This window comes from Herpailurus yagouaroundi, unplaced genomic scaffold (assembly GCF_014898765.1).
Source record: "Herpailurus yagouaroundi ecotype Mexico unplaced genomic scaffold, PumYag 164, whole genome shotgun sequence".
Lineage (NCBI taxonomy): Eukaryota > Metazoa > Chordata > Mammalia > Carnivora > Felidae > Herpailurus > Herpailurus yagouaroundi.
In genome coordinates this window covers 35,701,818-35,726,075 of record NW_024412405.1, presented here as the reverse complement: position 1 = coordinate 35,726,075, position 24,258 = coordinate 35,701,818, and the positions used below count along the sequence as shown (strand labels likewise).

The following is a 24,258-nucleotide window of genomic DNA, read 5'->3' as shown; positions in this document are numbered from 1 at the left end:
CTCTGACCTCCTAAAATTGAAAAAGATCAAGGAGCCAAATGCTATTTCAGGCAAGTAACTAATTAGCAAGTAACTAAATAAATACAGATATTTATTTAGAGTTTTGGTGATACGAAGAAAACCATACCAAGATTGAAGGAATTGAGGCAGAACATCAATCCTCCATTGTGCTTTGACATCTCATACACAGATGAAGATCTCCCTTGTCCGTATCGGCTGGGCTCTACTACTATGAAATTACATAATAATCGGAAGTGCTACTTCCATTGACAATCTAAGAGAATAAGTTTTATTTGGAGTCAAGAAGTGATGAGGGAGCTGAAAGATGACCTTGGTGGGGTTATTCCCTGGCGGGAATAATTTTACCACTAACAGGTGAAATTTTCATTTAATATTTATTTCTTTTTAATTTTTTTAAATGTTTACTTATTTGTTAGAGAGACAGAGACAGAGTGTGAGTGGGGGAGAGACAGAGATAGAGAAGGAGACACAGAATCTGAAACAGGCTCCAGGCTCCGAGCTGTCAACACAGACCCCAACGCAGAGCTCAAACTCACAAACCACGAGATCATGACCTGAGCCGAAGTCGGTCACTTAACCGACTGAGCCACCCAGGCGCCCCATTTCATTTAATACTTAAATACAAAACTATAGTCTTGTAGCATTCATTTTTAGTTGATGTTGAACTTAATCTTGTTACAGGTAGAATTCACAGTCACATGGCAGTTAATATAATTACAAAGAAGTATTGTTAAGTTGTACCTACTTTAGTGTCTCAACAGATAGCCTGTAAAAGCAAAGCTTTCTTGAGTTTAGTACATTCTGTACAAAATAAATAAATAACTAGCCTTTAGCAGGAGTCATTTTTCCCGACTGTATCCATAGTTACTTTTCATAAAGAACTTGGGAAGGACTTGTTTGCATTCTATGTGCATTGTGCTTAAGGAGATATAAACTCAGCCACATAGAGGAGAAATTCTTCATTTGTCTTGCTTTGAATTATAGTTAAAGTGAATTTCTTTCTTCCCACTTCTAACACCCCGGGTTTCTACACAGAATCTACCTGTGACACCCAAAACTAGTGAAAAAATTGAATCAGTTATCAAAAATCTCCCCAACAAGTAAGAGTCCTGGACCAGATGGCTTCCCTGGGGAATTCTACCAGACATTGAAAGCAGAGTTAATACCTATCCTTCTCAAGCTGTTCCCAAAAATAGGAACGGAAGGAAAACTTCCAGTCTCATTCTATGAAGCCAGCATTACCTTGATTCCCAAACCAGACAGAGACCCCACTAAAAAGGGGAATTATAGACCAATAATATCCCTGACGAACATGAATGCAAAAATTCTCAACAAGATACGAGCAAATCAAATTCAACAGCATATAAAAAGAATTATTCACCATGATCAAGTGGGATTCATTCCTGGACTGCAGGGCTGGTTTAATATTTGCAAATCAATTAGTGTGATACATCACATTAATAAAATGAATGATAAAAACCATATGATCCTGTCAATTGATGTAGAAAAAGTATTTGACAAAATACAGCATACTTTCTTAATAAAAACCCTCAAGAAAGTCAGGATAGAAGGAACATACTTGAACATCATAAAAGCCATATATGAAAAGCCCACAGCTAGTATCATCCTCAATGGGGAAAAACTGAGAGCTTTCCCCCTGAGATTGGGAACATGACAGGGATGTTCACTCTTACCACTGCTGTTTAACATAGTGATGGAAGTCCTAGCATCAGCAATCAGATGACAAAATGAAATAAAAGGCATCAAATTTGGCAAAGAAGAAGTCAATCTTCCACTTTTTGCAGACTACATGATACTCTACATGGAAAACCCAAAAGACTGCTAGAACTGATACATGAATTCTGCAAAATCTCAGGGTACAAAATCAATGTACAGAAGTCAGTTCCATTTTTATACACCGACAGTGAAGCAACAGAAAGAGAATTAAAGAAACTGATCCCATTTACAGTTGCACAAAGAACCATAAAATACCTAGGAGTAAACCTAACCAAAGATGTAAAAGATCTGTATGCTGAAAATTATAGAAAGGTTATGAAGGAAATTGAAGAAGACACAAGAAATGGAAAAACACTCCATGCTCATGGATTAGAAGAATAAGTATTGTTAAAATGTCAATACTACCCAAAGCAATCTACACATTCAGTGCAATCCCAATTAAAATTGCACCAGCAGGGGCGCCTGGGTGGCGCAGTCAGTTAAGTGTCCGACTTCAGCTCAGGTCACGATCTCGCGGTCCATGAGTTCGAGCCCCGCGTCAGGCTCTGGGCTGATGGCTCAGAGCCTGGAGCCTGTTTCCGATTCTGTGTCTCCCTCTCTCTCTGCCCCTCCCCCGTTCATGCTCTGTCTCTCTCTGTCCCAAAAATAAATAAACGTTAAAAAAAATTAAAAAAAAAAAAAGATAAAATTGTACCAGCATTCTTCTCAAAGCTAGAACAAACAATCCTAAAATTTTAATGGAAACACAAAAGACCCCAAATAGCCAAAGTAATAATTAAGAAGACCAAAGCACAAGGCATCACAATCCCAGACTTTAGCCCCTACGAAAAGGTGTAATCATCAACACATTATGGTATTGGCATAAAAACGGACACATAGACCAATGGAATAGAATAGAGAACTCAGAATTGGACCCACAAATGAATGGCTAACTAATCTTTGACAAAACAAGAAAGAGCATCCAGTGGAAAAAAAGACAGTCTCTTTAGCAAATGGTGCTTAGAGAACTGAACAGCAACATGCAGAAGAATGAGACTAGACCACTTTCTTACACCATACACAAAAATAAACTCAAAATGGATGAAAGACCTAAATGTGAGACAGGAAACCATCAAAGACCTAGAGGAAAAAGCAGGCAACAACCTCTTTAACCTCAGCTACAGCAATTTCTTGCTCAACACATCTCTAAGGCAAGGGAATTAAAAGCAAAAATGAACTATTGGGACCTCATCAAGATTAAAGGCTTCTGCACTGCAAAGGAAACAATCAACAAAACTAAAAGGCAACCAACAGAATGGGAAAAGATATTTGGAAATGACATATCAGATAAAAGGCTAGTATACAAAATCTATAAAGAACTTACCAAACTCCACACCTGAAAAACAATCCAGTGAAGAAATGGGCAGAAGACATGAATAGACACTTTTCCAAAGAAGACAGCCAGATGGCCAACAGACACGTGAAAAGATGCTCAACATACTCATCCTCAGAGAAATACAAATCAAACCCACACTGAGATACCACCTCACACCAGCCAGAGTGGCTAAAATGAACAAATCAGGAAACTACAGATGCTGGCAAGGATGTGGAGAAACGGGAACCCTCTTGCACTGTTGGTGGGAATGCAAACTGGTGCAGCCGCTCTGGAAAACAATGTGGAGACCCTATGACCCAGCAATACCACTACTAGGAATTTACCCAAAGGATACAGGAGTGCTAATGCATCGGGGTACCTGTACCCCAATGATTATAGCAGCGCTTTCAACAATAGCCAAATTTTGGAAAGAGCCTAAATGTCCACCAACTGATGAATGGGTAAAGAAGATTTGGTTTATATATACAATAGAATAGTACTTTGACAATGAGAAAGAATGAAATCATGCCATTTACAGCAACGTAGATGGAACTGGAAGGTATTCTGAGTGAAGTAAGTCAGTCAGAGGATAGATATCATATGTTTTCACTCATATGTGGAACTTGAGAAACTTAACAGAAGACCATTGGGGAAGGGAAGGAGGAAAAAAATAGTACAAACAGAGGGGGAGGGAGGCAAACCACAAGAGACTCTTAAATACAGAGAACAAACTGAGGGTGGATGGCTGGCGGTGGGGGGGGAGGGGCGGTGCGCAGGTGTGGAGAGGGGAAAACGGGCAATGGACATTGAGGAGGGCACTTGTTGGGATGAGTACTGGGTGTTGTATATAAGCCAATTTGAGGGGTACTTGGGTGGCTCAGTCGGTTAAGAGTCTGACTCAGATCATGATCTCACGGTTTGTAAGTTCAAGCCCCACATCAGGCTCTGTGCTGAAAGCGCAGAGCCTGGAACCTGCTTCAGATTCTGTGTCTTCCATTCTCTCTGCCCCTCCCCTGCTCACGCTCTGTCCCTCTCTGTCTCCCAATAATAAATAAACGTTAAAAAAAATTATAAGCCAATTTGACAATAAATTATATTTTTAAAAAAAGAATCTACCTGTGACACTAAATCATTCACTACAATATGCCACATTTAAAGATGTAGGAGGTTGAAGTATAAAAGAAATGAACTGGCATCTGTAATATTTGCCTTCCCTTATCAACTTTATGTATGTTTTTATTACTAGTTTAATGCTCAGTTGCTGAGCACTAGTCATACTTTAATATTGAAGCTCTGCAACCTAAGAATATGGTTTCTAGCAGTGTGTTCATGTAAACAAAATGCATTTACAGCAAAATTGATTAAGAAGGATTTATTCAGTGCTGCTTTCATTAGTACACACCACAGGGGATAAGACCTTGTCTTCATGTAAGTAGCATCTTTTGGGAAAGAAAAGATTAACACATGTCAAAGAATATTAAGAAACATCCAAAAATGTATAATTTAGAGCTGTATTGTACGCTAGACTATGTCAGTCAGAGGAATAGAGATCAGTGAAGACTAGCATGATCAGAAATGGAGGAAGTAGAACTTGCAAGGAGCCTTTAAGAAAAAGTTGGATCTGTCAAGCAGTGAAATAGTCTGCCATCTCCAGACGGGGAACCAACAGACGTATAGTGCAAGGAATATATAAAACATGTTTATGGGACAGTAAGTGGTGTAGACATTAATGGAAAATAAGGTTGGTTCAGTTGACATTACAAAAGGCCTTTATATTTTTATTTTTTTATTTATATTTTTTAATGTTTTTTAATATTTATTTAATTTTGAGAGAGAGAGAGAGAGAGCACTAGTGGGGTAGGGCAGAGAAAGAGGGAGACAGAATCGGAAGCAGGCTCCAGCCCCGGCGCTGTCAGCACAGAGCCCGACGTGGATCTCTAACCCACAAACCACGAGATCGTGACCTGAGCCATGTACTAGGGCATGAAGAAACAGGAGGTCTTAAAAAGTTCAGTCATTCAACAGTTTATTACTGAACACCTACTTCCTTTGTACCAAATATTATTCAAGGTATTTTGAATACATTAGAGAACAAAATAAATAAAAATTCTAGTCCTTGGAGAACTTTTCATTGTAGTTCATGAGAACTTAAATTTATACCAATCTTTCGAGAGAAATGTCTGAAAATCCGTGATGCACATGTGTTTTGACACAGTCATTATGCTTTCTGAGGAAATGGCAATACAAGGTGTGCAAAGATAAACTTATGTAATTATTTAGAATTTTCTATAGCATATAGCACTGCTGTGACTGCTATAATTGGATTGTGTTTTTATTGTTGAGTTATAAGAGTTCTTTATTTTTCTAGATACAAGTCCCTTATCAGATAGGTATTTTGGAATGTTCTCTTCCATTTCATGGGTTATCTTTTCATTTTTTTAATGGTGTCTTTTGAAGCACAAAACTTTTTAATTATGATGCAGTCCACTTTATCTAATTTTTCTTTTGTTGCTTGTGCTTTTGGTGCCATATCTGAGAATCCTTTATCTAAAGTCGGGAAGATTTACTCCTGTGTTTCTTCTAAGCATTTATATTTTAGTGTTTACATTTAGGTCTTTGACATACTTTAAGTTAATTTTTTTATGTCACGTAAGGTAAGGGCTTGTGTACTATTTTAAATATGGCTACTAAAAATTTCTAAATTACATGTGGACTTGCATTATGTTTCTGTTGGACAAAACTGGCCTAGACCAACAGTCTCCAAACTTGTTGATATGACTCCCTATTGGGGAAAAAAAATTGAACATTCACCCACCAATATATGTACATGTATTTATCTCTAAATTATATACATGTACTATCCTATGAATAACATGTATGTTAAAATACAAAACTACATAGAAAATTAAAATTTAAAGACACTTAATAGTAACATAAATATAAATAAAATTTCCCACACTTAAGTGGATTGTTTTGTACGTAATTGCTTTTGGAGACCACCAGTCTAGACTGTGATCTTAACTTTATAATTGATTGGCTCAAATGTTCTTCCTTCTCCACCGTATTGATAGAGAACTCTCTCAAGTGCAGATCTGATCATGTTATGCCTACCCGACTTAAGGATAAAATCCAAACTCAGCTTGTCATTTAAGGTCTTTCATATGTCCCTGCCTCTGTCTCTCTAGCTTCAGCCTTCACCATGCGCCATACATTTTATCAATCCACAGCACACCTCCCTGCACATCATCCTTTACCTATGTTTTTCTCTCTACCCAGAATGCTATTTCTCTGCTTCCTCTCCAGATTACTATTAGTCTTCATTCCTCAGTGTGCCCTTTCTTATCATTTAGCACACTATGGTAATTTATTTGTCCGTCTTCCTCAGGAGACTGTCAGATCCTCCAAGTAGAAACTGTGTATTCCTGGTACCTATATAGGTTATGGGCTTTTAATAAATTTTTTTTTTAATGTTCATGAATATCTTGGTGAATGAGTTAGTAAACACATTTCTTCTAATTCAGCCTGCTTTTCTACAGACATTCATATTTATGATCAAGAAAAAAAATCTAATTTTTGGATCATTTTTGTTTCATTGTAAATATGATAATGATCAAAAATTTTATTTCTCGTTTTTTCTGCATGTCCTAGATTTCACAATATTTTTGTTTGTGTTTTTTGTTTTTGTTTTGTTTTGTTTCTATAACATCCATAATCCATGGGCTAAATGTGTCATTTAGGGCAATCTAAGAACCTTAGTACCATTTCTGAAATGTCTGTGAAGAAATGTGTTCTGCTGTCTTTACAGTGACTTAGAGGTAAATGTTTTAAATGTGATCAGTGCATCAATTGGAGACCAGTTATACCACCATGTCTTCTTCTACATTATAAATATTATGTATCATAAGTGATACCAACATTCATAGTAAAAGTCACAGTCATTCTTGTCAGCATCAGTTCTTAGAAAGTTTTTCTCAATAAAATAGTTCTTTTTTTTTTTTTTTTTTAATGTTTATTTACTTGAGAGAGAGAGAGAGAGTGAGTGAGTCAGTCCTGGGGGCCAAGTGGGCCTAGGGGTTGAAGTAACCTGTGCCCATAGATACACTCCTTAGTTACCAGAGTGGGGCTTTCAAATCCATTTGTTCCCTCCTTGGCTGGAGTCTTTATAGGGGGTGGCAAGGGCTAAATGCAGGGCCACACAATTTCCTTGTGGAACCTTATTTCTTTCCCCAATGGTTCTTTTCTCAGGGGGCCTGTCGAGGGCAGTTCCCCAACAGACAATTCCCCAGCTACTTTTATTAAGGCCAAATTACATAAAAGCGGGAGTACAAGAAGCTTCACTGTCGGTGGACGCCCTGCAGTTCCGATCCGTCCACCGCCGGGGCCCTGCCGTCAGGCTGGTTGGATAGCTCGGCTTCCGGCAAGAGAGCGTGAGCTTGGGAGAGCAGAGAGAGAGAGAGGGAGAGAGAGAATCCCAAGCAGGCTCCACACTCAGTGCAGAACTCAGTGTGGGGCTCGATCCCACAAACCATGAGATCAAGACCAGAGCCCAAATCAAGAGTCAGCTGCTTAACCGACTGAGCCACCCACGCACCCCTCAATAAAATAGTTCTATATGCTAGTAATCAGAACAGTATAGAACACATTAGGAGCATTTCGAGGCCTCGTAAGATAGCTCCCTTCTATTTAGAGTTGATTTTCCTCAGTCAGAATCCCCAACCAAACTCAGGGCAATTTTTAGTAGAAGGAGGTAGCCCTGGTATTAGGGCTTAGGCACCAGCATGTCAAGAATTTCTCGAATTCACTGTTTTATATCATGTGATATTTTGCACTGATAAATGGTATCACACCATATCTGCGTAAGAGCATTATTCAATTCCCAAACAAACCAAAAAGCACCCAAACCAAATGAGCTACTTGCTGCTATTAAACTTGATGTCTTCAAGTCATTATCGTCTTCAGAATGTTGGTAATGGGTGACCTTTGCATCTGATTATTTTCTCGCATCCTTTTTTCTTTCATTGAATGTCATCCGCAACTGTTTTCTGTGTAGTAGCCTTTGATTGTGTTATTGTTCTATTCTGAGCATGGCACAAACATGGTCTGTACCTTCAACATCCATTTACTGAGAAATTAACTGTGTACAAAAAGACCCTCATCTTTCTGTGGGAGACTTATTCCTAACATTTATGAAGGATGAGGAAGAAAATGAAAATATGAGTGAAAATGACTCCAAGGATTTTTATTACCTTAGTAAAAAACAGAGTTAATGATATAAAATACTGATGTTTATGTATTAAAGCTGTAAACATAACATAAAATTAGCATTAAGACTTATTTGTAGAGATCTTATTTTAGGGTCAAATTTGAGAGAACTTGGCATATTTTAGATTGGGAGATAGAAAATGGGGTAGCCATAAACCGTAAACACCTGTAAAATCTGTAAAGGAAGAAAATAGATTAGTGGTTCCCTAGGGCTGGCAGGAGGCTGGGGAGCAATGCTAACAGGGAAATATTTCTTTTGTAATCAAAATATTCTAAAATTAGGTTATAGTGTTAGTTGTATAACTCTAAACATACTAAAAACCATTGAACACTTTAAATGGATGGACTTTATAATATGTAAATTACATAGCAATAAAATTATATGTCAGTAAAGCTGTATTTTATTAAAAAAAAAAAAAAAAAAAAGATTGTCAGGGCACCTGGGTGGTTCAGTCAGTTAGGCATCCACCTTCGGCTCAGGTCATGATCGTGAGTTTGAGTCCCGCATCAGGCTCTGTGCTGACGGCTCGGAGCCTGGAGCCTGCTTCAGATTCTGTGTCTCCCTCTCTCTCTGCCCTTCCCTGGTTCACACTCTGTCTCTCTCTCTCAAAAATAAATAAATGTTAAAAAAATTTTTTTAATGATTGTCAAAAAATAAGGACTGTGTATTTTCTGCCTCTAACTTTAGCTGATTAAGACAAAATCTTATGCCAGTTGGAAAGATAGAAATTTAGAAATGAGCATATCTAAACAAACTCCCCAATTTGCTGTATAAACTTTTATCAGAACTCATCTTTTTCATTTGGAATAACAAGGCCTTCGAAATGGATGTATAGGATGATGTTTAGCATTATTTTCAGAATTTTTTGTCTGCATTCCTTTATCCAAGATTAGGAAATATTTAAAAATATAATGGAATTGTTCCTGTTCCACATATAAATAAAATAACTTTCTTTAAAATGAAAATATTTTAGGGGCGCCTGGGTGGCTCAGTCGGTTGAACGTCCGACTTTGGCTCAGGTCATGATCTCACAGTTCGTGAGTTTGAGCCCTGTGTCGGGTTCTGTGCTGACAGCTCGGAGCCTGGAGCCTGCTTCGGGTTCTGTGTCTCCCTCTCTGTCTGCCCCTCCCCTGCTCATGCTCTGTCTCTCTGTCTCAAAAATTAATGAAAATATTTTATACCGTGTCATTATATAACATCTTGGCCTCTGAGATTCCATAGCTTTTGCAATTCAGTAGATTAATTCATATAGAATATGAAAATATGATAAATAAGAAATTATTAATTTTTAGAATCACAGACAGGGTCTTTGGAGCAACATGTCTTCTCAACAGTATTAGCAGTTCTTTAAAGAATTCTACCACTTGTTTTCCCCCTAGTTGTTAGGAGGAATGATTTTATAACTGAACTTTTTTTTTAATTGTGTCTTAAAAGTGGAAGTGGGGTATTTCATGTTTAATGTGATGTTAAATACTAAAGGTTACACTCTGTATAGTAAGTTGTGATCATGTGATAGTCAAAGGGTGATCTTTTACTACTGAGACATTCCCCATTTTTCATGCATCTTTTTCATCTCTACTTTCAATAGAAACTCTATTCAGTTGTTTTTTGTATTATAAAATGCATTAGGTTGTGTGAGGGAAACACTGAAGCTTTTCAAAGTGCAGGCTTATTGTTTCAACTAATTGCCTGATTTGTTTGTAAATGGGAAATTTTTGTAAAAATGGAGAAAGCTGTAAATTGCTGTCTGTGGGCTTTTCAAGCAAGTATAATGTAACTCTACTTTTATAGCAAGGGCTAGAAGCCATTACTGCAGTAATCAATATATCACAGTTATATTATTATGTAGATTTTAATGTTACTTTCAAAATTCTGAGCTGTTTGGATATTGGTCTTCCACTGTTGACACCTGATAATATTTGACTCCATATTTTTTCTGTAAATATTTAAGAATTACTAGGAAATGGTAAGTCAATTTTTAAGCACACAAACACGTTTTTAATATCTTAGATAACATTCCTCTTTTTTAGGCATTAATTTTCTTACTTCATTCCGTTAGTGTCCACTTGGCAAGAAGAGTGCTTCAGTTAGAAAAACAAAACTCACTGGTTTTAAAAGACCTGGAACATCAAAAGGACCAAGTAACACAGCTTTCACAAGAGGTAAATAACTTAAACAAAAGAAACATATATAAAGAATCACAGTGTTCATTTTAATTCTCTGTTACTCCTTTGTCTATCTTCTGAGCAGTTTTCAAATAAGCTGTTTCTAGTACAAAATGATGTTACAACGTACAAAACTAACCTACTGTTAAAGCCTTATAAAACATCGTGCAGTGTATGGTAAAACTAAGATCAAAAAAGAGATTAAATGCCCAGACTAAATATAAATGCAGACTAGACAGGCGGAGCTTTGATTTCTGAGAGTATCAACTGGCAAAACGGGTTTGGCGATTTTAGGTGGCATTTTGAGTTTTTTAATAAAACCTCATCTTAAAAATTTTTTCTTAAATTTTAATTCCAGTGTGGTTAACATGTACTGTTACCTTAGTTTCAAGTGTACAGTATAGTGATTCAACACTTCATACGTTACTCAGTGCTCATCAAAATAAGTATACTCTTAATCCCCTTCACCTATTCCCCCATCCTCCCCCCCCACCCCCCCCACCCACTTCCCCTCTGGTAGCCATCTGTTTAAAACCTCATCTTTTAAAGAGATGAAAAATTGTCTATTAAACACACACTTAACTTGGTATACTCTTAAGCTCTCAAATTCTTTGGTACATGATAGTTCTCAAAGTATCTTTTAAAACTCAGACTCATTTCTTATTTTCCTTAGCCTTATGTCATCTAAAAAAGATACATATTTGTACATGGTATTTTTAATCCTTTTACTTAACATCTAATTACATTTTTCTGTACTTCTGAAATTCAAGTAATAAAATAAGTATAACCAAAGATGTCACCTCATTAGTATTCCTTTTATTTCCTGAGTTTCAGCATAACAAGTTTTTTATGTTAATAATTTAAAACTTCGATCTTATAATAAAGGGATTCTTAGAGGAGTATATTAAAGACTATCAGTACATATCATGTATTCTTTGTTTTCTGAAGGACCTGTTCATATTTACCTTTATAGTACCCTCTATTAAAATACTTTTAATAATGTGACATTAGGAGGATTTCTGTGCTCAAATTCCAAAAGACCAGAAATAACTTCCTACTATGGGGCCCGACATAGAGTTACACTTGGAACGGAAGAGTGTCGTGCCACAGCCAGCTCTGCCGGCAGGAGTGCGAGGCACAGCCAGATTTGGAGCATTTCTTGTGTCTGTGGAATAAATATTCCTACCGCGACTAACTTTAAGCTGCCAACATCACGTCACTGCACACAGAATAAAGATACTCAGTAGCACACTGTTACATATTGTCCCCACCATACAGATACAATAGACTTGGATAAACTGAAGAGCATAGATAATAGTAGAATAATTAAAAATCCATTACTTTGAAAATTTGTTCCCTTGGGGCACCTGGGTGGCACAGTCGGTTAAGCGTCCGACTTCAGCCACGTCACGATCTCGCGGTCCGTGGGTTCGAGCCCTGCGTCGGGCTCTGGGCTGATGGCTCAGAGCCTGGAGCCTGTTTCTGATTCTGTGTCTCCCTCTCTCTCTGCCCCTCCCCCATTCATGCTCTGCCTTTCTCTGTCCCAAAAATAAGTAAAAAACGTTGAAAAAAAAAAAAGAAAATTTGTTCCCTTTTTTTAATAAAATTGATTTTACTGGGGCGCCTGGGTAGCTCAGTTGGTTGAGCGTCCGGCTTCAGCTCAGGTCATGATCTCATGGTTCTTGAGTTCCAGCCCCACATCAGACTCTGTGCTGACAGCTTAGAGCCTGGAGCCTGCTTCTGATTCTGTGTGTCCCTCTGCTCCTCCCCCGCTCATGCTCTGTCTCTCTCTCTCCTTCAAAAATATATAAAAACTTGAAAAAAAAATTTTTTTTAAATAAAATTGATTTTATTGGGGCACCTGGGTGGCTCAGTTGGTTGAGCATCAAACTTCAGCTCAGGTTGTGATCTTATGATTCATGAGTTCAAGCCCCATATCGGGCTCACTGCTGTTGGCATGGAGCCTGCTTTGGAACCTCAGTCTCCCCCTGTCTGCCTCTCCCCTGCTCACACTGTCTGTCTTTCTCAAAAATAAATAAACATTTAAGAAAAACATGTCTTGATTTTAAAAATAAAATAAAATTGATTTTATTGTAAATTTAAAGTTTTTAATATTAGATGTATTAACATTCAGCTCACAAAATTCCTGAAAATTTACTAGTCAGCTGTCAGAAACTACTGTAAGCCAGCACCACTACACCATGAAAGGATAAATAAATGATTACAGAAGCCAATGAGAGGTTAAAGAAATTTCTGTTTGCTAATACATTATACATCACTCATGTTTGTTTTAATTTCAGAATAACCTATCAAACATATTTCTAAAAAAAATTAAACTTGTCCATACTTGTATAGGTACATATATGCACGTCATAATATTACCTTAAAATAAATAAATAAAACTACCTTCCTGAACACTTCAGTTCATTGAAATAGGAATTGTTTTTTAAGTTTATTTATTTTGAGAGAGGGAGAGGGAGATAGAGAATCCCAAGCAGGCTCTGCGCTGTCAGCACAGTGCCCAACGTGGGCAATCTCGCAAACTGAGATCATGACCTGAGCCAAAATCAAGAGTCAGACACTTTTTTTTTAATGTTTATTTATTTTTGAGACAGAGGGAGACAGAGTGCGAGTGGGGGAGGGTCAGAGAGAGGGAGACACAGAATCTGAAACAGGCTCCCGGCTCTGAGCTGTCAGCACAGAGCCCAGTGTGGGGTTCGAACCCACAAACTGTGAGATCATGACCTGAGCCAAAGTCAGGCACTCAACGGACTGAGCCACCCAGGCGCCCCCATTTAAGGTAAGCTGTTGGCTTATATTGAGAAAAAGATTTAAATACTGAAATACATGTGATAGAAAATGGTATGATACCTAGAATTTGCTTTTAAATACCCTGTAAAAAGTGGGGGAAGGGCTCATAAATCAAAGGAGAATCTCAAAATCTCGATCATGTTTGGAGCTGGGGGAAGATTATATGTGGATCTATTATTCAATTCTGTACTTTTATGTATGTTTGAAAATTTTTCATAAGACATTGGGAGAAAGAATCAGTAACCGTATCTTAAAAATTTTATGGCTACCATAGTATATAACTTTTCCCTTAAGATTGAAAATAAAGTATTATAATTTGAAATATTCTGTTGATTTAACTGGTTTTTGCCTCACAAAAATTATACTGCTTAAATTGAAAATATATAAACTAATTAGCTGAAAGATGATAGTATTTAGTACAGTCAGTATAACAACTGACTATTCATGATACATGGTGAAAAAAATAGAGAAGGAAATTCTCTCAGGATCTGTATTCTTTTAAACAGTTTAAATATTAAAACTAGCTTGGAATTTTGAGGATAATACACAGATAAAACAAATAACTAAAGCTAGAATTACCATTGTTAAATATGTTATTGAGAATATGTCTGAGATTAAACATAAATGAATTGCCAACATGAGAATGCTAAAAAATAGTCAAAATGAAAACAAATATTCCTTTTATAGTGGCTTTATTGAGGTATAATTGGCAAACACTAAGCTGCACATACTTAAAGTGTACAATATAATAACTTTGACACATGTATACCTGTGGAATCACCAAAATGTGGATAATGAACACATACATCACCCCAGATGTTTCCTTGTGCCCCTTAGGAATCTCTCCCAAAATTCCCTATCCCCAAGATGGTCCTCAGGCAACCACTGACTTGCATTCTGTCACCATAGATTGACCATGTTTTTGATATTTTATATAAATACAGTCATAAAATGTGTATATATTATATACACACACAGTTTTTTGGTCTGACTTGTTTCACTCTGCCTAATCGTTTCAAGATTCACCCATAGCCCTTTTCATTGCTGAGGAACATTCCATTTATGGGTATACCACAGTTGTGCATTCATTCACCTGTTGATGGGCATTCAGGTAGTTTGCTGTTTTCACCTGTGACAAACAATGCATATATGGATATCCATGTACAGTCTTTCCATGAACGTATGCTTTTGTTTCTTTTGGGTAAAGACCTGGGAGTGGATTAGGTGGATCATGTGGCTAGGGGTCTGCTTAATGTTTTAAGAAACTACCAAACTGGTTTACAAATATTTGTACCATTTTACATTTCCACCAGCTGCATGGGAAAGTACTTATTCTTCTACATCCTTGCAAAGACTTGATACAGTCCCTGTTTTTAATTTTAGCAATTCCAATGGGTGTGTCATGGTCTCTCATTATGGTTTTAATTTGCATTTTCCCTAATGACTCACGACAGTGACCATCTTTTCAGATGCTCTTTGCCCTCTGCTCTCACTGGGAGAAGTGTCTTCAAATGTTTTGCCCATTTTATCACATTGTTTTCTTATTATTGAGTTTTGAGTATTATTTATTGATTTTTAGATACAATTCCCTTATCAGATATGTGATTTGCAAATATTTTCTCCCACTCTGTGGCTTGTTTTTCCATCTCTTAAACATGTTTAAAGAGCAGCTTTTGTCAAATCCAGTTCATCAGTTCGTGCTTTTATGGACTTTGTTTTTAGTGTTGTGTCTAAAATATCTTTGCCTAACCCAAGGTCACAGGGTTTTTGTCATGGTGTTTCGTAGTTTTAAGTCTGTAATCCATTTTTAGTTTATTTTTGTATTGTTTGCAAAGTATAGATTGAAATTCACTTATTTGCACATTGAAATCAAATTGTTCTCACATCATTTGCTGAAAAGACCTTGTTGGATATTAGTCATAAATGTGTGAGTTTGTTTCTAGACTCTCTGTTTCCAGTTATCTAATTTGCCTGTCTTTATGCCCAGACCACACTCTCTTGATTTCTGAAGCTTTATAATGTCTTGAAATTAGATAGCATTGGTCCTCTAATTCTGTTCATTTCAGAGATTTTCAGCTATTCTGTATCCTTTGCATTTCCATATGAATTCTGTAATCATTTCTACAAAGAAAAAAAGAAAAAGCTGGGTTTGATTTTGATTGGGATTGCATTGAATCTACAGATCAAATGGGGAAAATTGACATCTTAATAATATTGAAATTCTATCCTATTAATTGGCCATATCCTGCCATTTTTATTCTTTAGTGTAAAAGTTTCACATCTTTTGACTAGTCTTTTTTTTTTTAAGTTGTTTTATTTATTTTTGAGAGAGAGAAAGAACAAGTGAGGGAGGGCAGAGAAAAGGTGAGAGAGTGAATACCAAGTAGGCTCCACACTTCAGCACAGAACCTGATGCAGGGTTCAAACTCATGAACCATGAGACCGGGCGCCCCTTGACTAATCTTAATGTTGTATTATGTTTTTCCATTCTTCTACTTTTAACTTCTTTATGTCTTTATAATTGTCTTATAAGCATCATATGTAGATAGATCTTAGTTTTTTTTTTATCCATTCTAACAAAATAAGTAATTGGAATTTTTAGAACATTTACATTTGATGTGTCTCTTGATAAGTCTGTCATCTTGCTATTTGTTTTTTATTCATCCCATCTATTCTTTCTTCCCTTGTCCTTTTATTTTTCCCTGCCTTCTTTTGGATTAGCTGAATATTTTTATCATTTTATATGATCTCATTATTGGTTTATTGACTTGAACTCTATTATTACAGTACTTTCTTTATAGTATATATCTTTTTTTTTTTTTTTTCAACGTTTATTTATTTTTGGGACAGAGAGAGACAGAGCATGAACGGGGGAGGGGCAGAGAGAGAGGGAGACACAGAATTGGAAACAGGCTCCAGGCTCTGAGCCATCAGCCCAGAGCCTGACGCGGGGCTCGAACTCCCGGACCGCGAGATCGTGACCTGGCTGAAGTCGGACGCTTAACCGACTGCGCCACCCAGGCGCCCCTATAGTATATATCTTTAACATCATCTCATTTCATTTACTACATCATGTATAGTTTAAAAGCCTTAAAATAGTATAGTTCCATTTGTCCCCCCGCCCAGCTTTTGTGCTCCTGTTGTCATATATTTTACTTATACATGTAGAAACTGCACACAACATTGCTATTATTTTTCTTTAAGCAATTGACAATTTTTTGAAGAGCTATAATATGAGGAAAAGATACTATATTTAACCAAATAGTTACCATACCTGGTGTTCTTTATTCCCTTGTGTAGATCCAAATTTCCATTTGGTATTATATTGCTTCTGGTTGATGTACTTCTTTTCACAGTACCTATAGAACAAGTCTGCTGGTAATGAAGTCTTTCTGCTTCTGTATGTTGCAGAAAGTTATTTCACCTCTTTTTGTTGTTTCTTGTTTTTATATGTCTTACTATTTTTAACAGAATTTAAGATTAAAATGTATTTCTGACAGTTATGTTTACTAAGGCAAAAAACCCCGGAAGTATACATTTAAGGGTTCACTCTTTTATGACAATAAAATTCACACATAAAAACTGTACAATTCAGTGGCTTTTGGTGTGTTTACAGCATTGCACTATCACTGCTATCTAGTTACAGAACATTTTCATTACCCAGACAGAAATTCTGTACCCATTAAGCAGTCACTCCCTATTCTCCCCTCCCCCCACAACCCTGGCAACCACTCTGTGCTTTCTGTCTATGGATTTGCCTGTTCTACACCCTTCTATAAATGGAATCGTGCAATATGTGGCTTTTTTTTTATCTGGCTGCTTTCATTTAGCATAATGTTTTCAAGATTCATTCATCTTGTATCATCTATCAGTACTTAATTCCTTTTTATGACTAAATAATATCCCATTGTACAGATGCATCATATGTTGTTTATGCATTCATCCATTGATGAACATTTGGGTTATTTCCACCTTTTGACTATTGTGAATAGTGTTGCTATAAATATTCAACTACAAGCATTATGTATGTCTACCTGTTTTAAATCTGTGGAGTAAACACCTAGGAGTGGAATTGCTGAGTTCATTTTTGTTTTACAAAGATAATTTTCCCAGGGTAAAAAAGTCCAGATTGGTTCTTTTTTCCTCTGTCTCTTTTTCAGTACTTGAAAGATGTTGCTCCATTCTCTTCTGGTTTGCATTGTTTCTGCCAAGAAATACGCTGTCTTTATCTTTGTGTCTCTCTAGGTAATGTATCTAATGTCTCTAGAATTTTTTAAGATTTTCTTTTTTTCACTAGCCTTAAGCAATTTACGATGTGGTTGTTGTGATTTTCTTTGTGTTTCCTCTGCTTGGGCTTTATCAGACGTCTTATATATGTGTGATCATCAGATTTGGAAATGTTTCAGTCATATGTCTTCATATATTTTTCTACCTTACCCTCTGTTTCCTTTGGACACTCCATTAGACATGTATTTATACCACTTGAAGTTGTCCTACAACAGAACAGATGCTCTTCTCTTCATTGTTTTCCATCGTTTTCTGCCTTTCCTTTTGCATAATTTCTCTTAGTATGTCAAGTCCACTAGTCATTTCTTCAGTGTAAAATCTGCTTTTAATCCATTCTAGTGTTTTACATCCCAGATATTGCAGTTTTCATTTCTAGTTCTCTTTTGTATCTTCCAGGTCTACTTAACCTTTTCAGACTTTATTTTCTTCAGCATAGGAAATACAGTTTCAATCACTATTTTGATATTCTTGTCTACTGATTCTATTATGGTGGCTGCCACTTCTTGGTTAGTTTCAGTTACATTGATCTGTCTCATATGTGTCATATTATCCTGTGTTTTTGCATGCTTACTAATTTTTCACTGGATAACAAATGTGAATGTTACCTTACTGCTAAATATTTTTGGATTCCTGTAAGTGTGTGTTAGCTTTGTTCCCCAACATGGTTAAGTTTCTTGGGAAAGATTTGGCCCTTTTAAGTCTTGCTTTTAAGCTTTTATAAGCAAAGAAGCATTGATCCTCAGGCTATTTTTTTTGTCCCCTCCACTACTGAGACCAAAGTCTTTTGAATAATCTACCCCACGTCCTATGAATTAATAAGTTTCCTACTTTGGATAGTGGGAATAAGTAAATTCCTGGCCCATATGGTCTTCAGAAATTGTTCTTTGTAATCTTTTCAGTGGTTCTATCTCAGTCTCTGGTATTTTCTTTACACACATGCACTACTCAATGCCCAGGTGCATACTCAAGGGTGAATGTGTGTACATTTTCAGAGTTCTGTCTTTGTACAGCTCTCTTTTCTTCAGCACTCTGCCATAGGAACTGTAGCCAACTTGGTGTCTACATCTAGCAGCAGATCCTTAACTTAGGGAGTTTGGCAGGCTCTGCTTTGATTCCCTCTTCCTTAACTACTGCCTGGAAACTCTTTCCGTAGAGTGAACTGGGGCAACTGTAGGGTTACACTCAACTTGTTTGTTTCCTATATCTCAGGGTTCACTGTTCTTCATTGTTTGATGTACAGTGTCTTCAGACTGTTGTTCCATTAGTTCGTTCAGTGTAAAAGAGAAAAAATTATTGGCCTTCTTTTTTGTATATATGTATATCACCTAATTTTCAAGAAACCACCAACTGGGTTAAATAAGAATGGAGTGTTCATAGGCGGTAATCTCCTTGATATCAGTCTTGGTGTTGTTTTTCTGGATCCTACTCCAAGAGCAAAAATAAACAAATGGGACTACATCAAACAAAAAGCTTCTGCACAGCAAAGAAAACCATCAACAAAATGGAAAGGCAGCCTACTGAATGAGAGAAAATATTTAGAAATCATATATCCAATAAGAGGTTAATATCCAAAATATATAAAGAATTCCTACAACTGAACACCAAAGAAAATCCAATTTAAAAAAGAAAATGGGCAAAGGAAAAAAAAATAGGGGAGCCTGGGTGGCTCAGTTGGTTAAACAGCCAACTCTTGATTCAGCTTAGGTCATGATCTCACAGTTCATGAGTTCAAGCCCCACATTGGGTTCTCTGCTCACAGTGGAGAGCCTGCTTCAGATCCTCTGTCTTCCTCTTTTTCCACCCCTCCCCCCCTCAAAAATAAATAAGTGTTTTTTTTTAAAAAGTAAGCAGAGGATATGAATAGACACTTTTCCAAAGAAGACATACAGCTAGCCTATTGGCACATGAAAAGATGCTCAACATCACAAATCATCAGGGAAATGCAAATAGAAACCACAATGAGATATCACCTCACACCTGTCAGAATGGCTAGAATCAAAAAGACAAGAAACAACAAGTGTTGGCAGGGTGTGGAAAAAAGGAAACCCTCATTCACTGTTGGTAGGAGTGTAAATTGGTACAGCCACTATGGAAAACAGTATGGAGGTTCTTCAAAGTATGAAAAATAGAACCACCATATGATCCAGCAATTCTACATCTGGATATTTATTCAGAATATTCTGAATTCATGAAAACACTAATTCGAAAAGAGGTACAATATTTATTGTAGCATTATTTACAATAGCCAAGATACAGAAACAACCTAAGCATTGATCAACGGACGAATGGATAAAGATGTGGTCTATATACAATGGGATACAATTCAGCCATAAAGAAGAATGAAATCTTGCCATTTGCAACAACATTGATGGAACTAGAGGGTATTATGCTAAGTGAATAAGTCAGACAGAGAAAGACAAATACTATATGATCTCATTTATATGTGGAATCTAAAAACCAAAACAAATGAACAAACCAAACTCTTGGATATGGAAAAGAGTGTTGGTTGGCAGTGGGAGGGAGAAGATACAGACTGCTAGTTACAAAAAGAATAGGTCATGGCAATGTGGTGTGCAACGTGGTGACTAGAGTCAGTGCTGTTGTCATGCATATTTGAAGGTTGCCAAGAGAGTGATTCTTGAAAATCCTCATCACACACACAGAAAATTTTTAATTAAAAAAATTTTTGTAATTTTTTTTGGTAACAGATGGTGACTGGACTTATTGTGATGATCATTTCACAGTGTGTGCAAGCGTCAAATCCTTACATTGTACACCTAAAACTAACATAATACTGTATGTCAATATATCTCAATTTTTAAAAGAGAAGAAGGGGAAAAAGGGAGGGTCGATGTGGGGAAGAAGATCTAAGCTAAATCATAAAGCATGCCACATTACCATCAGACTTGTTAAGCCTCAGCTCTCTTGACTCTTGGCACTTGCTCTTACTTAATCTTTTTAGATTTTTTAGATAAATACTTAGTAAATATTTATCAGACTCCCACTATACTCCACCACAGATAACAAAAGAGTACATGTACATCTTAACATGTACAGTCTTGTTCACAAAGGCCTTGTCTTCTAGAATAAGCACTTAGAGATTCATCTGTTATAACTAACTTATTTTAGAAAAGTTGTCTAGGAAATGGAATCTGCACAATCTCAAGTGACCAAATGCCAAGGTTCAGTTACCTGGAATTCTTTACATAGAAGCCATTGAGTAAAATCCAGGTAATTTGTTACAGAGCTTTAGATTGCTACATTTAAGAGAGATTTTTAAGATGCCTGGGTAGAATAAAGTAGAACTCTGTGTACTAACTTTAAAAGATGTTCATAATGTATATTAATAAATTTTTTCCAAAAAGGAAAATTGCAGAATAATTTGTATTGTATTTCTCTGCTTGGCCTTTGAGTGTGTGTGTGTGTGTGTGTGTGTGTGTGTCTAGGGTGTGAAATTGTGTTTCTAAGCGTAGAGAAAAAGGAAGAGCTCACATAATATACACCTGTCATGCCAAGGGCACACAAATACAACTAGTCCTGCTGTATGAATATTAAAACATTTTATCAGAGTAAACTCACAGGGAAAGAATTCACAGAGCATATACCATCCCCAAGTTCTCTTCTCACAGAAAAGTGTGCTTAGGCCTGTTGTGGGTAGTCTGGATGCACCACAGAAAGTGACCTGATAGAGGGGCTCCACACCAGAACATTGTACACACCTAAAGAGAAGGTTAGGGAACATCTAATTGCCTAAGTAATAATCGGAGTGGGAGGGAGCTTTTGGGGGTTATTATCTCTTTTAGCCTATTCTAGTAGAATAGGAAATGAGCCTCCAGGACCATCCGTATTTGTCTCTCAAACATTAAACTGTGCTTACCTCTGAGATTGGGAGTTGAGAAGTACGGAATGACCAATTTATACCTTATGCATTTTTGAATTGCTTGAATTTATTCTAACTCACATGGAATTTTTTAAGGGATAGATTTGGCGATCAACAATATCTGAATCATAGCAGGTATAAAGTAAATATTGATGCATTAGATAGATCATTCACATACCTTATCTACCAAACTTACATAGATTTCTAAAGATGAAAATAAGAGGCAAAATTCTACTTTTTAAAATACATCTATAAACAGTATTTATAAACAGATTATATTCCAGCAATATTCTTTGTACCCAAAATTTTGTTGCCAAGGAAATATATATGGATACATATATATATATATATATATATATATATATATATATATATATGCTTTAATATATGCATAGAGATATTTGGAATGGTAAAAACCAAAAGAAATCATTCATCATTGATGATAATCACAGTGGAGGGCCACTCAAATTCTAGATGGATGAAAGCGATCTTTTGAGTGTACGTTCCCTCTTTTTAGCTTAAATTACTTATGTGCATGTGGTATTCCCTTCTCCACTCCCTTTCTTCTTCATCTCCTTCCATTTCATTATCAAGAGCAAGTATTTAGAAGACTATGAAATTGTTCTAGAATATCAGACAAAGGAAAAATTCAGAAACCTCTAAAAAACCTAACATACGCATTTGAAAGTTTTAGGACTGATAAAAGGCAACAGAAAGGGTGTCTAATACATGCTCAGGCAAGGAAAAAAGATGGGACAGGAGTTTCTGTTTGATGGAGTCCTTGAAATACTTGCCCGAATGTTCTCTATACCAGCGATATTGGGATATATGATTTCTACAAACGTAGTATAAGTATCTAAATGAGTAAAACATGTGCTTTTGTCCTTTGAATCACCTAACAACTGCTGAGAGTGTTCTCTCAGCACCCCCAGTGTACCCAGTGTCTAGGAAGGAGTCTGTAGCACACAGGTCCTACAACTCCACCTTCGTATTCTAAAGGGGGAGACACACCTGCCAGCCACACCACCAAATCTCTTTAAACTTCAAAGCCAATCTTCCCTTCCGTATCTCTAAGCCTTTGTTGATGTGAGGAAAAAATGCACTATTTTATGTACCACCAAGGAGTAAGAGCAGGAGATACTTCCAATGAAACTGCAATACAATGCTTTATTATCGCTCTAATGTTTTTTTAATTTTAAGCACACATTCTTTTAGACTTTGAGCAGTGTCTCTTATCATATATTACATACAGTTTCTATCCTTTTCTTCTTCTAACATAAACTTTGTGCTGAATGTGCCAAATCACATCGGAATCGTATTGAAGGCATTTTAAATGGCAGTTAAACTCAGCCTATGACAGATTAGCCATACTCAGAACTCAACTGAATTCAAAGTATAAATAGCTAAGATCAAATTTGCATGTGCAGACTTGATGAACAGCGATTGTAAGAGGCTTCCACTTTCATAGAAAAGATGAAAAATAGTATGATTTATGGGTTCCCTTTGCCTCCCAAAGTGTTTTCCTGAAAGTTTGTTGATACCTAAAAATTCTTTTAATAAAGAACAGTGCTTTTATTTCACCATTAGAAATACAAGGCTTAGGGGCGCCTGGGTGGCTCAGTCGGTCAAGCATCTGACTTTAGCTCAGGTCATGATCTCACGGCTAGTGGGTTTGAGCCCCGTGTGGGGCTCTGTGCTGACAGCTCAGAACCTGGAGCCTGCTTTGGATTCTGTGTCTCCCCCTCTGTCTCTGCCCCTCCCACAATCGTGCTGCTCTTCCTCCTCCTCCTCCTCCTCCTCCTCCTCCTCCTCCTCCTCCTCCCCTCCTCCTCCTCCTCTCTCTCTCTCTCTCTCAAAAATAAGTAAGCATTTTTTAAAAATTATAAATACAAGGCTTAAAACATAAATACACTGCCTGAATTTTTTTTAATTTAGCAAGTAAAGTTTATCAGTCCATCAAAATTCTTTCTTCTACCCAGAACTGTCCTCCATACTATGGATCGTGATTTCATTTTAAAAGGTCCCTTGCCTACCAGACAGTGTCCATATTCTTTAGCATGGCAAAGAAAGCCAGTTTGATCCTAACCTACTTCTCGTCCTCATCTTCTACCTCCCCTCTCCCCAGTCTTCACTTGCAACCCCTCCTACCCCAAGTAACATGTCTCTTGCTCCTGCTGCCACCACTGTTACCTTCCTACTTCTCAGTCTCCATTGTTTACTTTTTTCTGATTGTTCCATAAATGTGGACAGCCCAGACATCTGTCTTGGCACTGTTCTCTGTGTTTCATGGCTTCAGCTACCAGCTACAATATCTCTTCATTGTAGCCTTTTTTTAATAAGTTAGAGATTTATGCAGTCAGCATAGATATTACCAGAATTGAAAGAATGCAAAAGGAGTGTTCAGCAAGTAACGGGTTCTCCCTGTTCTTTTCATACCACCTTCTGAACATCTCTACTCAATCTCCTGTTTTAGTGCTACTGACTTGGTACAACCTCTTATCTATCATCTGAATTAAATTAGGAACCATCCTAATGGTTGGAACCATCCAATAGATTGGCATTACCTCTGTTTAGTCCTCTACCCTGTTGGCCAAAATGCTCTTTCTAAATAAAAATCTGTTTTTGTTTCTCCCACAGTTAGTCTTGTCTCTGTTCACTAAGAATAACAATATATAAGACCTCCCATTGTGCTACCCCTGCCTACATACCCAGTTTCATCGTATATTATGCCACACACGCA

At 36.9% G+C, this 24,258-nt stretch overlaps 1 protein-coding gene across 4 annotated transcripts in view; it reads left to right on the top strand.

Moving 5' to 3' along the window:
• Positions 1-24,258, top strand: part of PIBF1 (progesterone immunomodulatory binding factor 1) — a 203,488-nt gene that overhangs the window by 128,147 nt on the left and 51,083 nt on the right. For 3 of the 4 annotated variants that reach the window (XM_040487375.1, XM_040487376.1, XM_040487377.1), the window contains exon 14: positions 10,435-10,537. In XM_040487375.1, coding sequence (XP_040343309.1) covers positions 10,435-10,537 — 103 coding nt within the window. Of the gene's footprint in view, positions 1-10,434; positions 10,538-11,551; positions 11,828-24,258 lie in introns of those variants that run through there. The other variant, XM_040487378.1, reaches the window with a different exon arrangement.